Consider the following 19,039-nt stretch of genomic DNA (forward strand, 5'->3'; position numbering starts at 1 on the left):
TATTTTCCAGGAAGGGAAGGGAAGGTAGCAAGCACGGGAACTAGAGAAGATGAGAAGCCAGTCGTTTCGATTTCCGATTGACAGATCAATCAATCGATCCCGGCCAAGAGCTCCCCTAGCAACAGTCTTGCACCTTGTCGTCTTCGCGTTTGAGTTGGAAGCTGTAGGTGAATGCGCATGTAAGCTGTAAGCTGCAGTTTCCCGGACACTCCGCTACTGCAAAACTCTAAACTACCGCGTGGCAGGGGTAAGACGGGTGCAGTGCAGGTTCTGCGCAGACGAGCGATTACGCAACAATATGTCAGGAACAGCGAATGAATAAGATAATTTTGGAGGGTGTTAGTAGCAGAGGATAAGTGCCAGACTATCACATGGAAAGTTGGCAAAGATGATGGCGAGAACCGAGCTTCAACGGTAGGAGGGGAGGGACAAGGTGAATGGATATAAGACGAATATCAGGCTGCCGTATTCTCTTTACAACATGCGATGGTGTGGCCTAGTCTGTTCCTCTAGCACGGATATATCTGGCGAGGTTTGCTAGCTGCGCCCCTCGAATGGCGATGATCGTATGCAACTTCCAATTCTACAGGGCAGGAGGCGCGCACTTACGTGTACACATGTACGTAGTATAAACAGAGAGCGGAGAGCACATAAAGGCCGCAGCTTCTTACATACGTAGTGAGCAGCCACGTCCCGCCAAGATCGCTTTCGTGTCGTCTCTACAATGGCAAATGCCGGCACCGGCAGCCTGTGCTAATTGAAGGAAGGGATTCGCTCGAGTGATTCATACTTGGGGCAGTATACGTGGAAGTATGGAAAGGGCCCAAGCCATAGTATCATCTACAACTGTAATACTTATTTAGCCTCCCAAGCGTTGGAAGTATTGCTTGCGGTGGTGATGTGATCTCAGGGGCATTGGAATACGGGCTGACGACGGGACTCTAACTAGCCATGTTCGGAACTCTTAGATGCATGACGAGGCAGAGTTTTCCAGCCGTTGCCGAGCTTTGATAGCTTCGAACAAGAGGAGCGGACCGCGATGGCAGCAGCCTAGAAGTTAAACCTGGCCAAACTGAATTTCGCAGGTCCATAACGACCATTGTTTGTTAGTGGGATGCAGGACAGACAGCATATTGAGACCGAGACCACGAGCAAATTAGCATCATGGCTGCATCGTTCAAAGCGACCACTGCATGTATTGATAACTTAGCAGAGGCCAATGTAGAGTGGTGAGAGCTGGTTGCATAATTATGAAACCGAGCTGCATTGGCTGCAGTTTGGTTCAATCCGATACTGGCTGGACTGGATTTGATCGATTATTCAATCGGTGAATTTCTTCGCAGGTACGTGTTCTGGTACGTGGTCCATTGCCAACAACCGGTTTCCCAGCAAATCCCATCCCCAAGATAAGAGGTCGCATGGCACTAGCAGCTTTTAGAATGCTTCTAAAGCCACCAGTCCAGAACCCTAAACCCCTGCCCCGCCCTAATCGGCGCCGATCATCTTTTTAGTCTATTGCCGAAAAGCGTAAGTGGAGATCCAGTTGGTGGGGAGATAGACACTGACGTTTGGGTCAGTCAAGGGTCAGCTTTCACTGGAGCGACCGTCCTTTTGCCCACACACTGCACTGCACTGCACAGTCTACACCTAACGTATGGTTGAGTTGACTGTATGCCAAACAAAAAACCATGGCGATGTGCCCGTCAAGTGCGAAATGCACTTGCACACCTGCAACTGTGGCCTCTCTTTCAAGGCCCTTAAATTGGTAGGTTGCAGAAAGAAGGGGTGATCCTTGTCAATCGGACACAGTACTGCAGGTTTCGATAGTACAATAGCGAGACAGGAGGCGGTCGTAGGCAGGGCCCCAGGCACCAGGAGTCGTTCGGGGCTTGGGGAGGTCTGCAAACATCCTTAGTCGAATCCGAGTCCGATATGCCAACTGCCTGTCCCCCGGCGCTATGAACTTTTTTGCCAGGCTTGTCTGGCGCGCATACTTGGCCTGGTATTGGAGCACGAAATACACTGATGTAGTAGATATCTCATATTCTCACACGCACGTTGACCTGCTGCACCAAATCATAACAAGCGCACAAACTGTCGTAGGCAGAGAGACACAACAACACCACCAGGGAAAAAAAAGACTGTATCCACCGCCGCAATAGCAACACCACGGGCCATGCCTCTTTCAACCTAGCATATCGAGAAATACCAGCTGTGCGCATAGCACAATTGTCGTCAGACAAAACATCCTAGCTTACGTACACGAAATCGAGCACCGTTCTAGAATCAGCTGAGCGTGGAGAGAAAGACACACGGGTCCCACACTAATCAACCAGTCTTGATGTCATTAAATTGACTTCAGGTTTGGTTCGTGATTGCCCGACATCATATTCAATTTTGGGGCAAGAGGCATGAACACATCGACCAACTGACCCAATCCGGTTCGTCTCAGGGCCTGCTGCATGCCGTCCTGCCAGAAGTGACTGACTGACTTCCACTGGAGTCTTGACTCACTGCCATGCCGGTACCAGCCTCGCGGGCCAATAGCGTGCTAATGGTGTGCCACGGAGTTTGTGGGATAATTTCAAGTTCTGTCACTGCGTGTAGTGCGCGAGAATACGGTGACGATAGGAATTATCAAACGCCAAACTACGAGTAGTTGCATTAGGCATCTCTCAACTCTTGCTCCGGTCTGAGGAGAGGGCTTGCTATTGGTTATCAACTCGTATTGGGATTCCCGCCCTGGTCGGCCGGTCGCCACTCCATCCTCGTATTATGCAAGTCTCTGCTCCCACCACCTAACTGCCAACCCTTTCAACATGCCTCCCCCTTGCCCCTGGATCTTGGTCAGCTTGCGTCAATGTATCGGTATTCACCCACACATTCGCACTCGCACATGCTCCGTATGTTGTGCGGCCACAACAAGATTCTCGGAGACAACGGGCGTGGGAGAGGAGAATAACGCGCAACTTTGCTCATATTTTTTCAAACCCCTCTCCCCTCCCCATGCACGTCAACAACGTGCTACACATCCCAGCCAGCCCATACTTCTCCCTGCCCACAGATACAACCTCGGAGTCGGATGAGACTCGGGCCCGTCAAGAGCAAGTCGAATTGGCATTGCAAGGATGTATTCGTCGAAGATCCCCCCAGTCCCCAACTGCAACTGAATCTGGACACCCATTACCCCCCAATACCTCCTCACATACTACTCGCTAACCAATCGATGGATGACCCGAACATGCCGACTGCTACCATAAAATGCCGATGGTGGCTTTGTTCTATCGACTATCACTTACATACACATCATATCACCCTTTCCGTGCATCCCCGCTCAATCCCCGTGGCGTCTATGGGGGAGGACAACGCTTGCCCACCCATGTATGTAGGCACTGTCGATTGGTCGTCCCAAGAGCCGGATTCGGCCAGGGAATGGCAGGCACGTGGTGGTGGCTGGAAGATATCTAACACCCGGGTGCCGTGCCATCAAATACGATATGGTCTCTTGGGAAACAAGCCCGCAAATGGAACCATGGGTGTTGCCTGCTCAACAAGATGGAACAGTTCAACGCACATCCATCTGTACTACCAGATACCTAAGCGTTCATCTGAGAGCCTGCTAAACCCAAGCATGATTCGTGGCCGAGTCGTGTGGCGGTTGGTGGCATGCAGGCGCTGGCAATCTCCGGGCGACCTCGAGGCGTTCAGTACAGAGGCAAGTATCCGCATATTCCAACCCGCGCTGCTGCAATATGTTCGGGATATATCATGTTCCTACATGGGGTTCTCCGTATGCGTTCCTCTGGAATTGTGCCCGACAGCCCACTACAAATCTGAGCGTATGAGAAAAGTAGGAAGGATTCACTAGGTGCACGGTGGCAGCATGTGTCTCGATGAGCAGAGCCCTACGCTTGTGGTATGAGTAAGTAGGTAATATGTGATACTTTGCATACGAATCCGGCCACGTGTGATAGTTACGTTCCATATTACTCATGCTGAAACCGATACAAGTGGCACTCGGGATACCATGATAATACATGGGGGGACTGGTTGGGGCACGGCCAGGGGGCGAAGGTCAGTTGTGCTCAGGTTGCTCATTGTCCCATGGTCAGATCACATAGCCCAATGGAACATGGCCCCCTATTGTGATCAGTGATGTTCCACGGGAGGCGGACTGATGGCTTCCAGTTGGCACAGCTGTCCATTGACAATTTTGCCTCTGACTACCGTAGATACGGTCGAGTGTCACTCGTGTCTCTGATCGTTGCCAAACAAGCGCGATAGACCAGCCCCTGAGAAACATAATTTACTTTCCACCGTGAACCACCACAGGCCTTAAGAGAACGGTAATCTTGACAGGCCAGGTCCGTGACATTGTCAAACCCCTATTCCGGTCCCCGTCCTTCCAATCTATGTATGCTCCTACCTGAGTGTTGATATCATCTGTCACGGCGCTACAGCCGGTACTCTAACCAACCGACCAGCCCGCCCCTACCCCGCGGGCAAAAGGACGACGTTGTCAAGTCAGCGCTTGACTGTCTACTAGAGCCTATCACTACCCCTTACATCATCTGTCAGTGAACGTACTTAGCCAGGCAACTTATCTGATATCCCAGAAATCCAAGGGTGGCCTGATGGTTACCAACCCATATTTCGGTATACAGCGTATCTTCTCTTATAAGCCTTCCTACAATTCGTCTTCCAATCCCAGGTGCACCCAGTAAATAGCGGCTATTGTCAGTTTCGAGACCCGTTTGGCCATGAGTATGTCACATCATCGATTCGGCCTCACTATCAAGGCATATATGACTTTACTCCATGGACTGACGCACCCCCAGAAGCTTTCGTAACCCTCTGGCCTTTTCTTTCTATGTTCGCCAATGGGCACTGCAGTGCTTGATATGTAATATCTTCTGCTGGTACCTGCCGGCGTGTTCTGGTTTGGGCGACCAAATTTGATCCATTCAAGGATGCGTAGGGTCTCGTGGCCCTCGGTGAGGATAGGAAACGCCTCGGTGGAGCAGCTGTAAGGAATTTATCGACAGCAACCAGGGCCCAATTGTATGGCAGTCCGATCTACAGTAGCCATCATACAGCGCATATGGATGGATCGATTATAGCGTGGCCGCTCCAGAAAGCATGCATACAACCAGGCGCACGCGCAGCCTCGTCGTTGTGTGATAGCGGTGTGTTATCTCGCTATCTCCAGCCTCAACTGATCCGCGGCAGTGATACCGGTGCCGGTTGGGTGGAGATCTTCAAGTGCCCCCTAAAGTCGGTCATGCCCATGATACGTGGGACGCGTGGATATCATGGAGAGCCGCTGCTCCGTCCACAAACCCCGAAGCTCCTATGATACCCCAGGCCTTGACCCATCGGTTAAGTATCGACCCTTGGAGACGAGCATGCTGCCGGAGACACATAGCACCAAGAAGAAATGGAAAAGTAGAGAAGACACGGTCTGCAATCTGATTGAAGTGATCAGGCAAAAACGTCCTCAGCATGATAGCATCGACCAAGGTTCTGTCCAGTAAAAGCCCAGAAAGGGGAGACTTTGGTTACCTGTGCCCAATTGGGCCTGAAGTCCATCATATCTGCCACATTGATGAATCCTAGTCCGGAAGATGAGAGCATGCCTGTGCCGTCGACTAGGAGTGGGTGACAGTAGCAACCGCAAATGACACGACCGTATCATTGATACCTATGGTTAGTCACCAAAAATGTGATAGCATCACCTGGGGCACAGAATCACAAACACCATCAACGTTGCTCCCGAGTATGAATGCTTGTTAACAGGCTGTATCATTCTGAGACAGATCCTGACCGGACGAGTCTAGTATCGTATGTGCATGTATGTGTAAGTGGGCTTTGGGTGACCTCGAGGCTCACAGCCGTGGCGACCAGCAGCTTCCAGCACGAGAACTCCCTCCGTACGCCTAGCCGACCCGAGGCACAAAAGGCTCATCATGTCGTCATTATCGGCATCAATCCCCTTTTCACCCATGCAGAAAACAATCCATATATCACGAAGCCGGTTTTGTTGGTATTCCCTCTCGATTTTGTTGTGATGCTAGATGCAAGGTCGTAATCATTTTGCCTCGCAATCATTGCCTAACCCAGATGCAGCCAAGTCATGAACCGTCCGCGCAACCAACTCCGGCCGAAACACACCCATCTTATATGGATGAGGGGTACAGCATGATACGAACAGAAGCACCGAAAGACTTAGAGGGAAGGGGGTGGGCGAACTTGGCGCGGACGACGCCGGAGTTGCCTAGATAGAAAGCGTCAGTATTTTGCGGCCTCGAGGGTGCCATGAGGTAGATAAATCCATACCGTGAGGGCGGGTAACCTTGCCCCAGATCACGCGGATCTTGGTGCCGCGGATCTCCTTCTGGCCCTTGTAGACAAAGGCGACCTTCTTGCCAAGGTAGAAGCTGTAATCATGGTCAGCTCAGCTGATCCTAAAGAAGCGCTGATATTGGGAGCTGTGGCGTACTTGGCAGCGGGAGTATCATCGACACCCTCAATCTTGATCAGACTGGTGTTGGGGTGGGTGGTGTGTCGGTTACGCTGATAACTCAGGTGACGTCCCCTAAGAGCGCATCCTGTTAGCCATTCGTTCGTGTTTCGAAATCCGGCGTGCATAATTCGTGTGCCCGGCTCTCGAAGTCCCTCTCCGCCATTGCGCATTCATCTCTTTGTCGGATCGACTTCCCAGGCCAGCGGGCGGTGTTTTGGTAGTGGTGAACTTACTTGACGTAGACTGTGGAAAAATTATGTTAGCATGTTTTCTCCGAAATGCATTGGTCGCAGGTAAACGATAGAAGTGATTCGCCAGTTGAAGGATCACCGCACGCCCCAGTGAGCGGCGGGCGCGAGAGGCAATCGCGAGAGGCATCGCGAGAGGCGATCGCGAAGTTGTTCGTGGCCTTCAAAATCTGGAGCGCCAACTGGCGATAGTGAAATTTGCTCGTCTGGTTACTTACGTCTGTGTCCGGCTTCGGTAGGCATCTTGGCTGATTTTCTGCTTCGCCGTTCTCTGAAATCCTTCACTAAGGGAGTCCGGAGAAGAAGTCACGGTTGACTTTGGGTGCTGGGCGAAGATAAGTGTCGTCGGTGGGTTGTGTGAATTGATTTACAATCGAGTGCTTGACTGTTGGTTGGGCTGTTTCCAAACTCGGCTAACGCACTGCTTGCCCCAAACTTGTAAAATTTCTCGTGGGCGTTAATTACCCTAGCCCGAGCAATCAGTGTGCACCAGCCACATCTGTTCCACCTACCTAAGCCACACACCCATTTAGCCTGTGGGAGCTGATCTTATCAAACAAAAAGGTGGGTATGTTTCTATTACCTAAGATAGATCCAAGCACCTGCAGTCCCATCAATCGTTGAATACATGTGGTTGGAATACTACCGACTTGCTACGTGGTGCAGTCCCTCCCTCTGCGTGCGTGCATCAGCTCCGAGGCTTGGATCATGTACAAAGCTGCATTCCATCACTCAACTGGATGGGTTCGACTTCCAACAAGAGACCAGGTAATGCGAACTGCTCCACATGCAACTGCTTTGTCCATTTGGATGCAACCTACTTCCTATGTGAATATGTCGCAAAAGAGCCTACGCCTATCATGTATGCCAGCCACCTCTAGTCGATGTTTCCACTATGCCAGCGAGCACTTGAAGACATACTCGCTTGTGGTCGCACTCCTCGTGTAGTGAAGTTGTAGTGAGAGCCATGGGGATGAACTTGTCTTCGTCATCTGGTACGGCAACAAGGCAACAGAGTACACGGCCAGCGCTTTGATGGACTCGAGGAGCACGACTTCAGCCGTCATTCCTGCCACCATAACCATCAAGATAGTATTTCTCATCAACCTTGCACCTGCAAACCACCTAGAAAGCTGCCCGCTGTTATTGTTCCCCGCATGCTTGAAGAAAGCGCCGAGAAGACGCTTGGCCAAGCTTGACTTCTGTTAGCAACGCAACTTCGCAACGAGGATAACGTGTGATATACCCATTTCGGGCTGCATCTCCCATGGGAGCCTGCCAGCCCCGTAGATGCATGAGTCCAGTCAAGCTTGATCTCGCCGTTTCTGGTACCCATTTATTCGCCCTGAAGAAGATGCCCCAGGAGGGTCTGGTAAGTATATCGTAGGCATTGAGAACCAATTGATATCCGTAGCAAAATGCAGATTCCATATTGGGGGAGTCCACGAAAAGACATCTGGTCCTGCCTCTGGTGACCAGAGCGCGGTTTTGCGCTTTATGAGTAAATATGCCAGCTGTGCTGTTTGCTTGCCCCCTCCGTGGCGTCTTCAGAACAAAGGATCAATCTTCTGCCGAGACATGGCGTTTTTGATCTTCATTCTTACTGGCGACCCAGTATGAAGGCCCTCGTTCTGGCATTTAATTGAGATCGGATGGCGGATAGCGATGTCATATGTAGCCTACGGGCCAAGTCAGTTGTACTGTTGGCTAAACCGTATTAGAAGGGACCAAGAGCCATCAATGCCAACCCCTTTTCATTCAACTCCCATTTTTATTCTTGTCTTCCCCATTGCCCCGATAATACGATGTTGTGATGTTGGTAGCAGCTCTTCCACTCTCATTTCTGTGGAACGAGTCGTATCAACAGCACTGCCATAGACTGTACCTCACGATGGCCCTATTCAAAATGTGACGGAAGGATAGACATTACTATCGGTCTCTGAAGCAGGGCGCAATAAGAAAATCGATCCCAGCCAGGTTGCCCCTCGGATCATTATACGATTCAGCTGAACACAATTGGGTCACGACTTAATAGGGGAAAAGTTCGTGGTCATTGGCCAATTAACACCATATTAGTATTGACCAGTTACCTCAGTAAGGGGCCAGGAGCTGGCACTCGCATGAAGGTGGGGTAATTTGGAAGAATGCGGCATGCAGTAGGTGGTAGGGTATGCTGTCCCCGGAACAGGTGGTGATGAGACATTGGAAAATGCCCCATGTGCACGGAGTATGGGAGCCCTGGATTTTATTTCAGACTCGCATTGGCTTGCGGTCGGATTGAGAGTTGACTGACTGTACGTGATCAAGTAACTCAGCTCTTATCGTAATCCTGTCATAGTTAGGATGCAGCCTCATTCTATACTACCGCTCCCCACTTACTCTTTCAGGCATTGACGATCCGCGGTGACCGATAGGCCCGACGACCGGAGAACCCCAAGTCTGGTGGGAGGATCAGAGAAGGAGGCGTCACATAGCATAGCCATCAAGAGAAGGCTGGGACTGTTGACTACCGCCAGGTGCAAGAGTCATCATTGAAAGCGGGCATAGGAGTTTCTTCAGTCGGGGATCCACGTGGTCTCACTGGTGGCACTCGAACACAATTTTACCGCCGGTACAGCTCCTGTACCAGGCTCTCAGGTGGGCGTACGGCTGCTCACGCAATGTTTCATCCGTCGCGAGAGGTTGACCTGATTGGCATGCTTATATGGACAGCCAAGAAGGAGAGATATCCAAATTCGTGGGTGTCGGGAACCCCGCGCAGGGTCGGTCCTCGAGAGCCGGGCAGAGCTCAGCCATGCGCAGAGCCCACCGGCCCAATCAGAAACCAACGCACGGCTCGTGTGCGTCAGGACGGATCTGGGCCGCTCGCTCGCTCAGCATCGGCGAGAAAGCGGGAGATGGAGATTGCTTGCATTGGTACCAACAGCTCTGGAGGCGAGATACCGATCAGTTCAAACATTATGTACGGAATGGGCGACAAACAAGAAGAAGAGGCGGAGAGAGAGGTACTATGCATTGCACGAAAGCAGCTGGGACCTTTATAGCTTATGTAATGTAACCAGATAGTTCTGGACTATATGTACATAACGCATTTGCGATACGGAAGCCTGTTTCAACCGCCTTATCATATCTGCGCAGTCAGCTTACACAATCGTTCGGATTTCTCTGACTGCTTTCAGCACCTCATCCGAAGACAATTGGGTTGCAACCGAGACACGCCATGGATGGTAGTGGTGCAGTTAATCAACGACCGGTGCGCAAGGACGGGAAACCCCCCCGCCGGAGAACGTTTCGGAGAATGCATATTGCCGACAGGAAGCTCCACGGATTGGGTGATGGGGAATGAGTAATCATAGGCTCGCACATACAACGACATATAGTCCCAACAGCAGTAGAGTAGTACGTACATCGGGCATGGAGATAAGATGTAGGTAGGCATGAGGGGTCGGGGATTTGATTTTTCTACCTCGAATCTCTATAAAGAGCATGAAGCCCTGCAAGAGGCATACCGCTCTTGTCGGCTTTAAGAAAGCTGGATCAAAAAAGTAAAACTGGCTTACATCAAGAAAACCCACCCGCGACCCCGTTGGATCCAGGCCCCCCAATCAACCGACAGTTCCGGGTCTGCCTTCCCGCTCTTTGCCTGAGTTGTCTCTCTCTCGGCGGTACAAGTTACAAACAAGGCAGGCGGCCCTCTACCAGCACAGGGTTGATTGATGTCGAAAGTAAAAGTCTCCTAGAGTACTACATCCGAAGGACCCGGGGGCCCGTAGACGAGAGAGACATAAGAGAGGCAGGAAGTAGCCGTGCTTCGCTCGGCCCTGGAAAACACACAACCTCCATCTTGGACATCAGCGATTTTTTAGAGATTGCATACCTCCATCTTGCCTTAGCTACGGTTACATCATCGCCAGCATCCCAGCAATCCCAGCCGACTGCCATTGATCCCGGGCGATCTGTTGGTAAAATCTGAAGAAAGACCGAAACCAATCGCCCTAAGGTGGTGACGGTAGTGACGTGAAGCAGGCCAGAGTGGGGCGTGAGTAAGCTCCCCCACCCCGAAAACCAGCATCTACAGCGATTATCAAGCCCACTTGCCTGCGCCCAAGCACCAAGCAAGACCGACCCGGCCAGGGTACAGCAGTCAGGGAGAGCTAAGGCAACCTGGACGGACCAGCAAGACAAGAAGACCTGAGCTTGCTCCTCCGACAGGAAAACCTCTAATCATCCCAAGTTTGCCCACAGCCCGTCACAAACACGCACTTACAAACATTTTCCTCAGTCATACCTTCTCATCAGACAGTCACTTCGAATTACCTCCCCCTTTCTCTCTCCGTAAGCTTTCTTCGCACAAGTCAACGAGATGGATCCGGGCGCTGCTGGCAAAGAGTAAGTCGACAGGACCCCGCCAAACCCCGCTATTTCATCATGAAGAAGAGGAAGAAGAAGAAGAGAGTTATGAGAGGCATCGCCACCAACGGGAGTGCACTGCGCCGCCTGCCCGCCGGCGGTGTCGTCCCAATTGAACACGCCAGTGCTAACTGAGTACCTGACAGCTCCCTGGAGCTCAAGGACAACACGGTCATCGTGGTCCTGGGAGCTTCTGGAGATCTCGCGAAGAAGAAGACGGTAAGCTCCCCTACGCCTTCGCCTACGGCAGCAAATCCCAACGCAAACACCGTGCTGACAATTCACAGTTCCCGGCTCTGTTCGGCCTTGTAAGCTCTCTACGAAACCGCCACCATAATGATCTCGGGTCATACGGGCCACCTTTCTAATGCTTCTTCAGTACCGCAACCAATTCCTCCCCAAGGACATCCAGATTATCGGATACGCCCGGACAGAGATGCCCCATGACGAGTTCATTAAGAGAGTCAAGTCTTATATCAAAACCCCCACGAAGGACCTCGAACAGCAACTGGAAGAGTTCTGCAGCATCTGCACATATGTCTCGGGTCAATACGATAAGGACGAGTCCTTCAACGGCCTCGACCAGCACCTGCAAAAGCTCGAGAAGGGCAAGCCCCACAACCACCGCCTGTTCTACATGGCCCTGCCGCCGAGCGTCTTCACAATTGTTTCTCAGCACCTGAAGAGATGCTGCTACCCCAAGAACGGTAGCGCTCGCGTCATTGTATGTTTTGCTGTGCCAATGAGACCTTCCTGCACCAAAGCATTGCTAATATTTGTCCATTACAGGTTGAGAAGCCGTTCGGAAAGGATCTTGCCAGTTCCCGCGAACTGCAGAAGTCCCTCGAGCCCGATTGGAAGGAGGATGAGCTGTTCAGAATCGACCACTACCTCGGCAAGGAGATGGTGAAGAACATTCTGATCCTGCGTTTCGGCAACCTGTTCTTTGGCGCTACCTGGAACCGACAGCACATCGACAACGTCCAGATCACATTCAAGGAGCCCTTCGGCACCGAGGGCCGTGGTGGTTACTTCGACGAGTTCGGCATCATTCGCGATGTCCAGCAGAACCATCTGCTGCAGGTCCTGACTCTGCTGGCCATGGAGCGACCCATCAGCTTCTCCAGCGAAGACATCCGCGACGAGAAGGTCCGAGTCCTCCGTGCGATGCCCGCCATTGAGCCCAAGAACGTGATTATTGGCCAGTACGGCAAGTCGCTGGACGGAAGCAAGCCGTCGTACAAGGAAGACAAGACGGTGCCGCAGGATTCGCGATGCCCGACCTTCTGCGCCCTGGTCGCGTACATTAAGAACGAGCGATGGGACGGCGTGCCCTTCATCATGAAGGCGGGCAAGGCCCTGAACGAGCAGAAGACGGAGATCCGAATCCAGTTCAAGGACGTTACTAGCGGCATCTTCAAGGACATCCCTCGCAACGAGCTCGTCATGCGAATCCAGCCTAACGAGAGTGTCTACATTAAGATGAACTCTAAGTTGCCTGGCCTCAGCATGCAGACGGTTGTTACAGAGCTTGATCTGACATACCGACGCCGATTCTCGGACCTTAAGATCCCCGAGGCGTACGAGTCGCTCATTCTGGACTGCCTGAAGGGAGACCACTCCAACTTCGTGCGCGACGACGAGCTGGATGCCAGCTGGAGGATCTTCACGCCGCTGCTGAACTACTTGGATGACAACAAGGAGATCATCCCCATGGAGTACCCCTACGGATCTAGAGGACCCGCGGTCCTCGACGACTTCACAGCATCATACGGCTACAAGTTCAGCGACGCAGCTGGCTACCAATGGCCCACGACGTCGGCCGCACCCCCCAACAGGTTGTAGGTGTCGAAGAAAGACTTCGGCGCGCGGAGGGCGGAGGCAGTGAGGCTGATGGTCGTCGGATTCAACACTTCAGCCAGGCAGGCGCTAAGCCGATGAAACGGTAACGGAGTAATCAAGGTTCATTTATAGATATACATCTAGTCTAGGAAAGCAACACGGTTATTGCTGGGTTCACTGCTTCAACTGTTGATGGTGAGTGCACGGTGAATACGGTTGGAAGATGCAGTGGCAGCGGGACTGGGGTTGATGGCTGGAAAAGGCCACTTTGTGCTTTGTTCTTCTGCCACCCGACATTTCGTTTCTTGAGCATTTTATACATATATACCGTTGTGTTGCGAATATTGAAACTACCTAGGTACTCCATACTAGCTGATTGAATGACAAGGATGGATGTCGACGAGGTTACATTAGCACTGCAACAAGTGCCCGCAATTTCACTTGAGCGCCGATTGCCAAGTGCCTAGGCTAAGCGGAATACGGACTGCGGGCTGATAATCGTGCCGCGAGAACCCTGATCTTACATGGATGGTCGAAGAAGGCCTGTGGCCTGTAGGTGGTTTGCATTGCTGGTTGGTCCCTCGCTATGCAGCACTATACAAGTAAGTAATAGAGAGCTTGAAAGCTGACGATGCATCATGGTTTGATTCGGAGGCATCCAGGAGGCAGGTAGAGAGTCGCAGAGCAGTTGGGCGACAGGCAGCTAATGGCTGAGTTGAAATTAACATATCCTTGGCTCCCGTCTGACTGGTAATAGCGCATATCTGTTCGCATATGTCTGTTCGCGCGGCGGTTTTACTTAGTACGTCGTATAGATCGTATCGCGTACCTGCAAGTCTAGGCACCTGCTTTTTGTAGGTAGGTAAGGTGACATAACCTTAGGTAGATCGATCTTTTGAGCATCTCCAATTCATCATCGATTCCAACCTTATCCCTCCATCCCACCTGCAAACTTACCATCCATATACTCTCGTGTTCTTATTTTTAGCCTGTGGCTTCTGGTTCTGGCTCATCATGGCTTAACCGTCGAACTTGACATTGGAAGTCTACTTTGACTGTAACTGAGTATTTGCACCCCACCAGCCCTCAGCGTCTGCTTTGAGAGCCGCCTGCAGTTATAGTTGCTCCCTTCCGAAATGGGTAATGCAGGTATGCCGCAGAACACGACGGAGCCGGATAGCGTCCGCTCGGGGGGAGCCACGGAAAAGACGAGGGCCCCGATGGAAACGGTGAATTTGAGCAGTGAAGAGAAGGCCGCCCAGGACGCCAAGTTGAAACCGGAAAGAGAAGCCAAGCTTCAAGATTATATCGTGAGCGCTCTTTAACTCTACTGGTGCAACCGGAGTCCTGGCTAACTGACTGGCTGCGCAGCGTATATTCACCTACGCAAAGAGATGGGACTTCCCACTCATGGCCATGGGCGCATTGGCAGCAATAGGCACTGGCGTTACGATGCCACTGATGAACGTCATCTTTGGTACGACTCTTACTCCTATTACTACTCTACTTGCCACAGCTATGAATCAGCTTGTATGCGGGTGGTTTTTGCTAACCCATAAGAATAGGCAGACTCGTCGGCACTTTTAATAGCTTTTCCGGGCAGGGCGAACCTCAGTCTCGAACCGAGTTCGAGTCGACTCTTAACAAGTTTGCGTAGGTTCGGCTCGACTCGTATCGTATAAGAAGGCGTGAAAAGCTGACATTACTATAAAGACTTTATATATTTGGTCTCTTCATTGCACGATGGGGGCTGCATTACATAAGCAAGGTAAGACTCGGTCGGAAGGTCGTTGACTCCAGGGAAACGGGGCATAGCTACTGACAGCTATAACAGTTCTCGGTACGCATGATAGGGATCCGCATGTCCGCCGCGATACGCCTGCACTTCCTCCGATGCCTGTTCGGCCAGACTATCCACGTCCTGGACTCGATGGCACCGGGCGCTGCCGCCGGCACCATCACGACCACGGCCAACACGCTGCAGCTTGGGATCAGCGAGAAGCTCAGCACCTTCATCGAGTTCATGTCCACCATTGTCGCCTCTCTCGTGGTGGCATTCGTCACCAACTGGGCGGTCACGCTCGTGACGGCATCCATTGTGCTGTTCATCCTGCTAACCGTCAGCATCTTGCTCCCCTTCATCGTCAAAGCCCAGTCGAGGCAGACCGAGGCCGAGACGCGGTCGAGCGCCATTGCCAGCGAAGCCTTCGGCAGCATCCGGATGATCGCCGCCTGCGGGGCCGAGACGCGCATGGCGAAGCGTTTCAACGTATGGGCCGACGCGGCCAAACGGCACGGCCGCCGAATGTCGCCGTTGATGGCGCTGCAGTTCGGCTTCGTCTTCTTCGGCATGTACGCGGGGTTCGCCATTGCCTTTTGGTACGGCACCAAGTCCTACGCCGAAGGCCGGCTCAACGACGTGGGGGACATCGTCACCGTGGTGTTCTCCGTCCTGATGATGACGATCTCCCTCGAGCGCGTCTCGACGCCGTTGGTGGCCATCTCCAAGGCCATGGTGGCGGCGTGCCAGTTCTTTGTCGTCATCGACGCCCCGAGCCCCCCTCGCGGCGACTTGCGGGACCCGGATGTCTCGGCCGCCTCCGACATCGAATTCAAGGGGGTCGATTTCGCGTACCCCAGCCGACCCCACGTCAAGGTTCTAGATGGCCTTGATCTGAAGATACAAGCCGGAAAGCTCACGGCCATTGTCGGGCCATCGGGATCTGGTAAGAGCACCGTCGTCGGGCTGGTGGAGAAATGGTATACTTTGCGTGATCAGCACATCATTGCCAAAGCCATCGAGCCTAAGAAGGAGGATGCCAAAAAGAAGAAGAACAATAAAGATAAAAGCATGGACAAGGAGAAAGAGGGAGCTGGCGCCGAAGCCAGCTTGCCGTCGTCGGATGAGAATGCCGAAGACGTTGGACCCCCCGTGGAACTGAAAGGTTCCATCTCGACTGCCGGCTGCGAGCTCGATCAAGTTGACACAAATTGGTGGCGCTCCCAGATCGGATTAGTGCAGCAGGAACCGTTTCTCTTTAACGACACCATATACAATAATGTCGGCTATGGCTTGATCGGCTCTCCGCTGGACGGCCAGAGCGAGGAGCGCAGACGCGAACTCATCATCGAAGCTTGCAAAGAGTCTTTCGCAGACGAGTTCATTGATCGACTCCCCGATGGGTACAGCACGATCGTCGGAGACGGCGGGGCGAAGCTCTCCGGTGGCCAACGCCAGAGGATCAGCATTGCGAGGGCCGTCATCAAGAAGCCGAAGATCCTGATCCTGGACGAAGCCACCTCTGCTATTGACGTGAGGGGCGAACGCATCGTCCAGGCGGCTCTTGACCGGGTCTCGCAGGGGCGCACAACCATCACGATTGCCCACAGATTATCGACTATCAAGAAAGCCGACACGATAGTGGTCTTGCAGAAGGGAAAGGTCGTGGAGCAAGGTACGCATGACGGCCTTCTTGAAAACGAAAAGGGTGTGTACTACGGGTTGGTACATGCGCAGCAGCTTTCTCTAGGCGATCCCACAGACTCGAGCGATTCGGATGAGCCCGAGGAAGAAGATATCGCGACAGTCCTCAGCCGAGAGAAAAGCGCGGCTTCGATTGGTCCCAACATCGTCGAGCATGCTCCCGGATACAAGCCGAAGGGTTTCGTTGGCAGCTTTGGCCGCTTGCTTTACGAGCAGCGCAGCCGAATCCCCCTGTACGTCCTCGCCATCGTCTTCTCCATGTGCACGGCCGTTGCCACGCCCTTGCAGGCCTATCTGTTCGCGCAGGTCATTGTGGTCTTTCAGTATGCCTTTGACTTGGATAAGTTCCTTTCCGAAGCCAGGTTTTGGTCCCTCATGTGGACGGTGCTCGCCATCGGCGTCGGCTTCTTCAACTTCCTGCTCTTCTTCATCACAACCTGGCTCGCGGCGCACATCTCGTCGACGTACCGCAAACAGTACTTTGAGAACCTCCTGTACCAGCGGATTGCCTTCTTTGACGGGGAGGACAACTCGACCGGGACGCTGACGGCGCGGGTCGGGAGCGACCCGAAACAGCTCGAGGAGATGCTGGGGGCCAACATGGCCATGGTCTTCAACTCCGCTTTCACCGTCATTGGCTGTCTGGCCATCTCGTACGCGTTCGGCTGGAAGCTGGCGCTGGTCGCCATGTTTGTCACGATGCCGCTGGGAATCGCGGCTGGCTACTTCCGGCTGCGGTACGAGCTGGAGTTCGAGAAGATGAACGCGGCCGTCTTCGCCGAGAGCTCCAAGTTCGCCGCCGAGGCTATCGGCGCGTTCCGTACCGTCGCTTCCATGACCTTGGAAGACACGATTACTGCCCGATACGACAAGTTGCTGAATGGTCATGTGGCCAGGGCGTACAAGAAGGCGAGGTGGTCGACGCTGATCTTTGCTCTGTCCGACAGCTTGGGCTTGGGCTGCTCTGCCCTGATATTCTGGTACGGCGGGCGCCTTCTTGCCTCGGGAGAGTACCAGGCCGTCAACTTCTTTGTCTGTTACATGGCGGCGATATCGGGCGGGGAGGGCGCTGGCCAGGGGTTCAGTTTCGGACCCAATGCCGCACAGGCTTCGGCTGCCGCCAACCGAATCCTGAGTATCCGGCACACGCAGGAAACAGATGCCCTCGGGGCCATGCCCACCGGCACGGAGAAGCCGAGGAGCATCCCCGACACCGAGGGCGGCGTCAAGATCGAGTTGCGCGACGTCCACTTCAAGTACCCGACCCGCAACGTGTCCATCTTCAAGGGGCTCAACATCACCATCGAGAAGGGCCAGTTCGCCGCGCTCGTCGGCGCCTCGGGTTGCGGCAAGACGTCCATCGTGTCGCTCCTCGAGCGCTTCTACGACCCGGAGCGCGGGCAGGTGCTGGCCAACGGCGTCGACATCGCGGGCCTCAACATCTACGAGTACCGCCGGCACCTGTCGCTGGTGGCGCAGGAGCCCAACATCTTCCAGGGCACGCTGCGGGAGAACATCCTGCTGGGCGTCGACGCTGACGCTGTCGGGGACGCCGCGCTGCACGCCGCCTGCCGCGACGCCAGCATCCACGACTTTGTCGTCTCGCTGCCCGACGGCTACGGTACCGAGGTCGGCAGCAAGGGCGTCTCGCTCTCGGGCGGGCAGAGGCAGCGCCTCAGCATCGCGCGCGCCCTCGTCCGCCGCCCCGACGTCCTGCTGCTCGACGAGGCCACCAGCAGCCTCGACTCGGAGAGCGAGAAGCTCGTCCAGAAGGCCTTCGAGCGCGCCGCTTCGGGCCGCACCATGGTCGTCGTCGCCCACCGCCTCGCCACCGTCCAGAACGCCGACGTCATCTTCGTCCTCGGCGAGGGCAAGGTGCTCGAGCAGGGCAACCACGCCGAGCTGCTGAAGAAGAGGGGTGTTTATTGGAATATGGTAAGTGCAGTAACCTCATATCACCGCGTTCTCTCTCATATGTGCACTTTACTGCTTGTGATCACCGTGGCGTAGACGGTCTACAACGCAGCTGACACTCTACTTTAGTGCCAAAGCCAAGCTCTTGACCGATAGAACCGGTCGGAGCGTCTGCACAATTCGAATAACTACATTGGCTCGCGTGCTTGGCTTTACCATCTTCCACCTGGCCGATCTCCGATCTATTGTCACATTTGTGTATATATAAACTTATTTTGAGGGGTTATGCGGGCTGGTACATCCCGTTCTTCTGTACAACTGAGGAATGTACAACCGAGGAATGGATCAAATGTACATGTATGTTCTAGGTTGCAACGCGATACCCTACTTTGCTTGTTGCCGTTTATCTTTTCGTTGCCACTCATACGGCCCATTGGGCTTATATCGGCGCTTCTCGCCACAATTGCCGCTTAGTGGATTATTATTTTTCAGCTGTATGGATATCATCACTCTTCCTATACCAACTACGGTCAAGTAACATTTGACCCAAGTGGCCAGATCCTGAAAAAGGGGCCCTGAATGATGATGGGATATGATGAGTGATAGATTTCAAATGAA

The 19,039-nt window shown here is 53.3% G+C and overlaps 3 protein-coding genes across 3 annotated transcripts; 2 read left to right on the forward strand and 1 right to left on the reverse strand.

Annotated features, from left to right (window-relative positions):
* Positions 1–6,176: 6,176 nt before the first annotated feature.
* On the reverse strand, positions 6,177–7,014 carry PG985_006444 (60S ribosomal protein eL33; the record flags this gene model as incomplete). Its single annotated transcript, XM_066826213.1, has 5 exons — positions 6,177–6,274; positions 6,337–6,437; positions 6,500–6,595; positions 6,757–6,766; positions 6,990–7,014. 5 exons carry the CDS (start codon positions 7,012–7,014, stop codon positions 6,177–6,179), a joined length of 330 nt encoding a protein of 109 aa, XP_066685820.1.
* Positions 7,015–11,134: 4,120 nt separating this feature from the next.
* On the forward strand, positions 11,135–13,026 carry PG985_006445 (uncharacterized protein; the record flags this gene model as incomplete). Its single annotated transcript, XM_066826214.1, has 5 exons — positions 11,135–11,160; positions 11,328–11,400; positions 11,469–11,489; positions 11,561–11,905; positions 11,971–13,026. 5 exons carry the CDS (start codon positions 11,135–11,137, stop codon positions 13,024–13,026), a joined length of 1,521 nt encoding a protein of 506 aa, XP_066685821.1.
* A 1,148-nt stretch (positions 13,027–14,174) lies between these two features.
* On the forward strand, positions 14,175–18,577 carry PG985_006446 (uncharacterized protein; the record flags this gene model as incomplete). The annotated part of the gene is made up of 6 exons (XM_066826215.1): positions 14,175–14,333; positions 14,395–14,500; positions 14,589–14,676; positions 14,737–14,791; positions 14,858–18,442; positions 18,551–18,577. The coding sequence occupies 6 exons, from the start codon at positions 14,175–14,177 to the stop codon at positions 18,575–18,577; spliced, it is 4,020 nt and encodes a 1,339-aa protein (XP_066685822.1).
* Positions 18,578–19,039: the final 462 nt, after the last annotated feature.

The sequence above is a fragment of the Apiospora marii genome (genome assembly GCF_038362585.1).
Source record: "Apiospora marii strain CBS 49790 chromosome Unknown utg000004l_segment0_segment0, whole genome shotgun sequence".
NCBI classification, from domain to species: Eukaryota; Fungi; Ascomycota; class Sordariomycetes; order Amphisphaeriales; family Apiosporaceae; genus Apiospora; species Apiospora marii.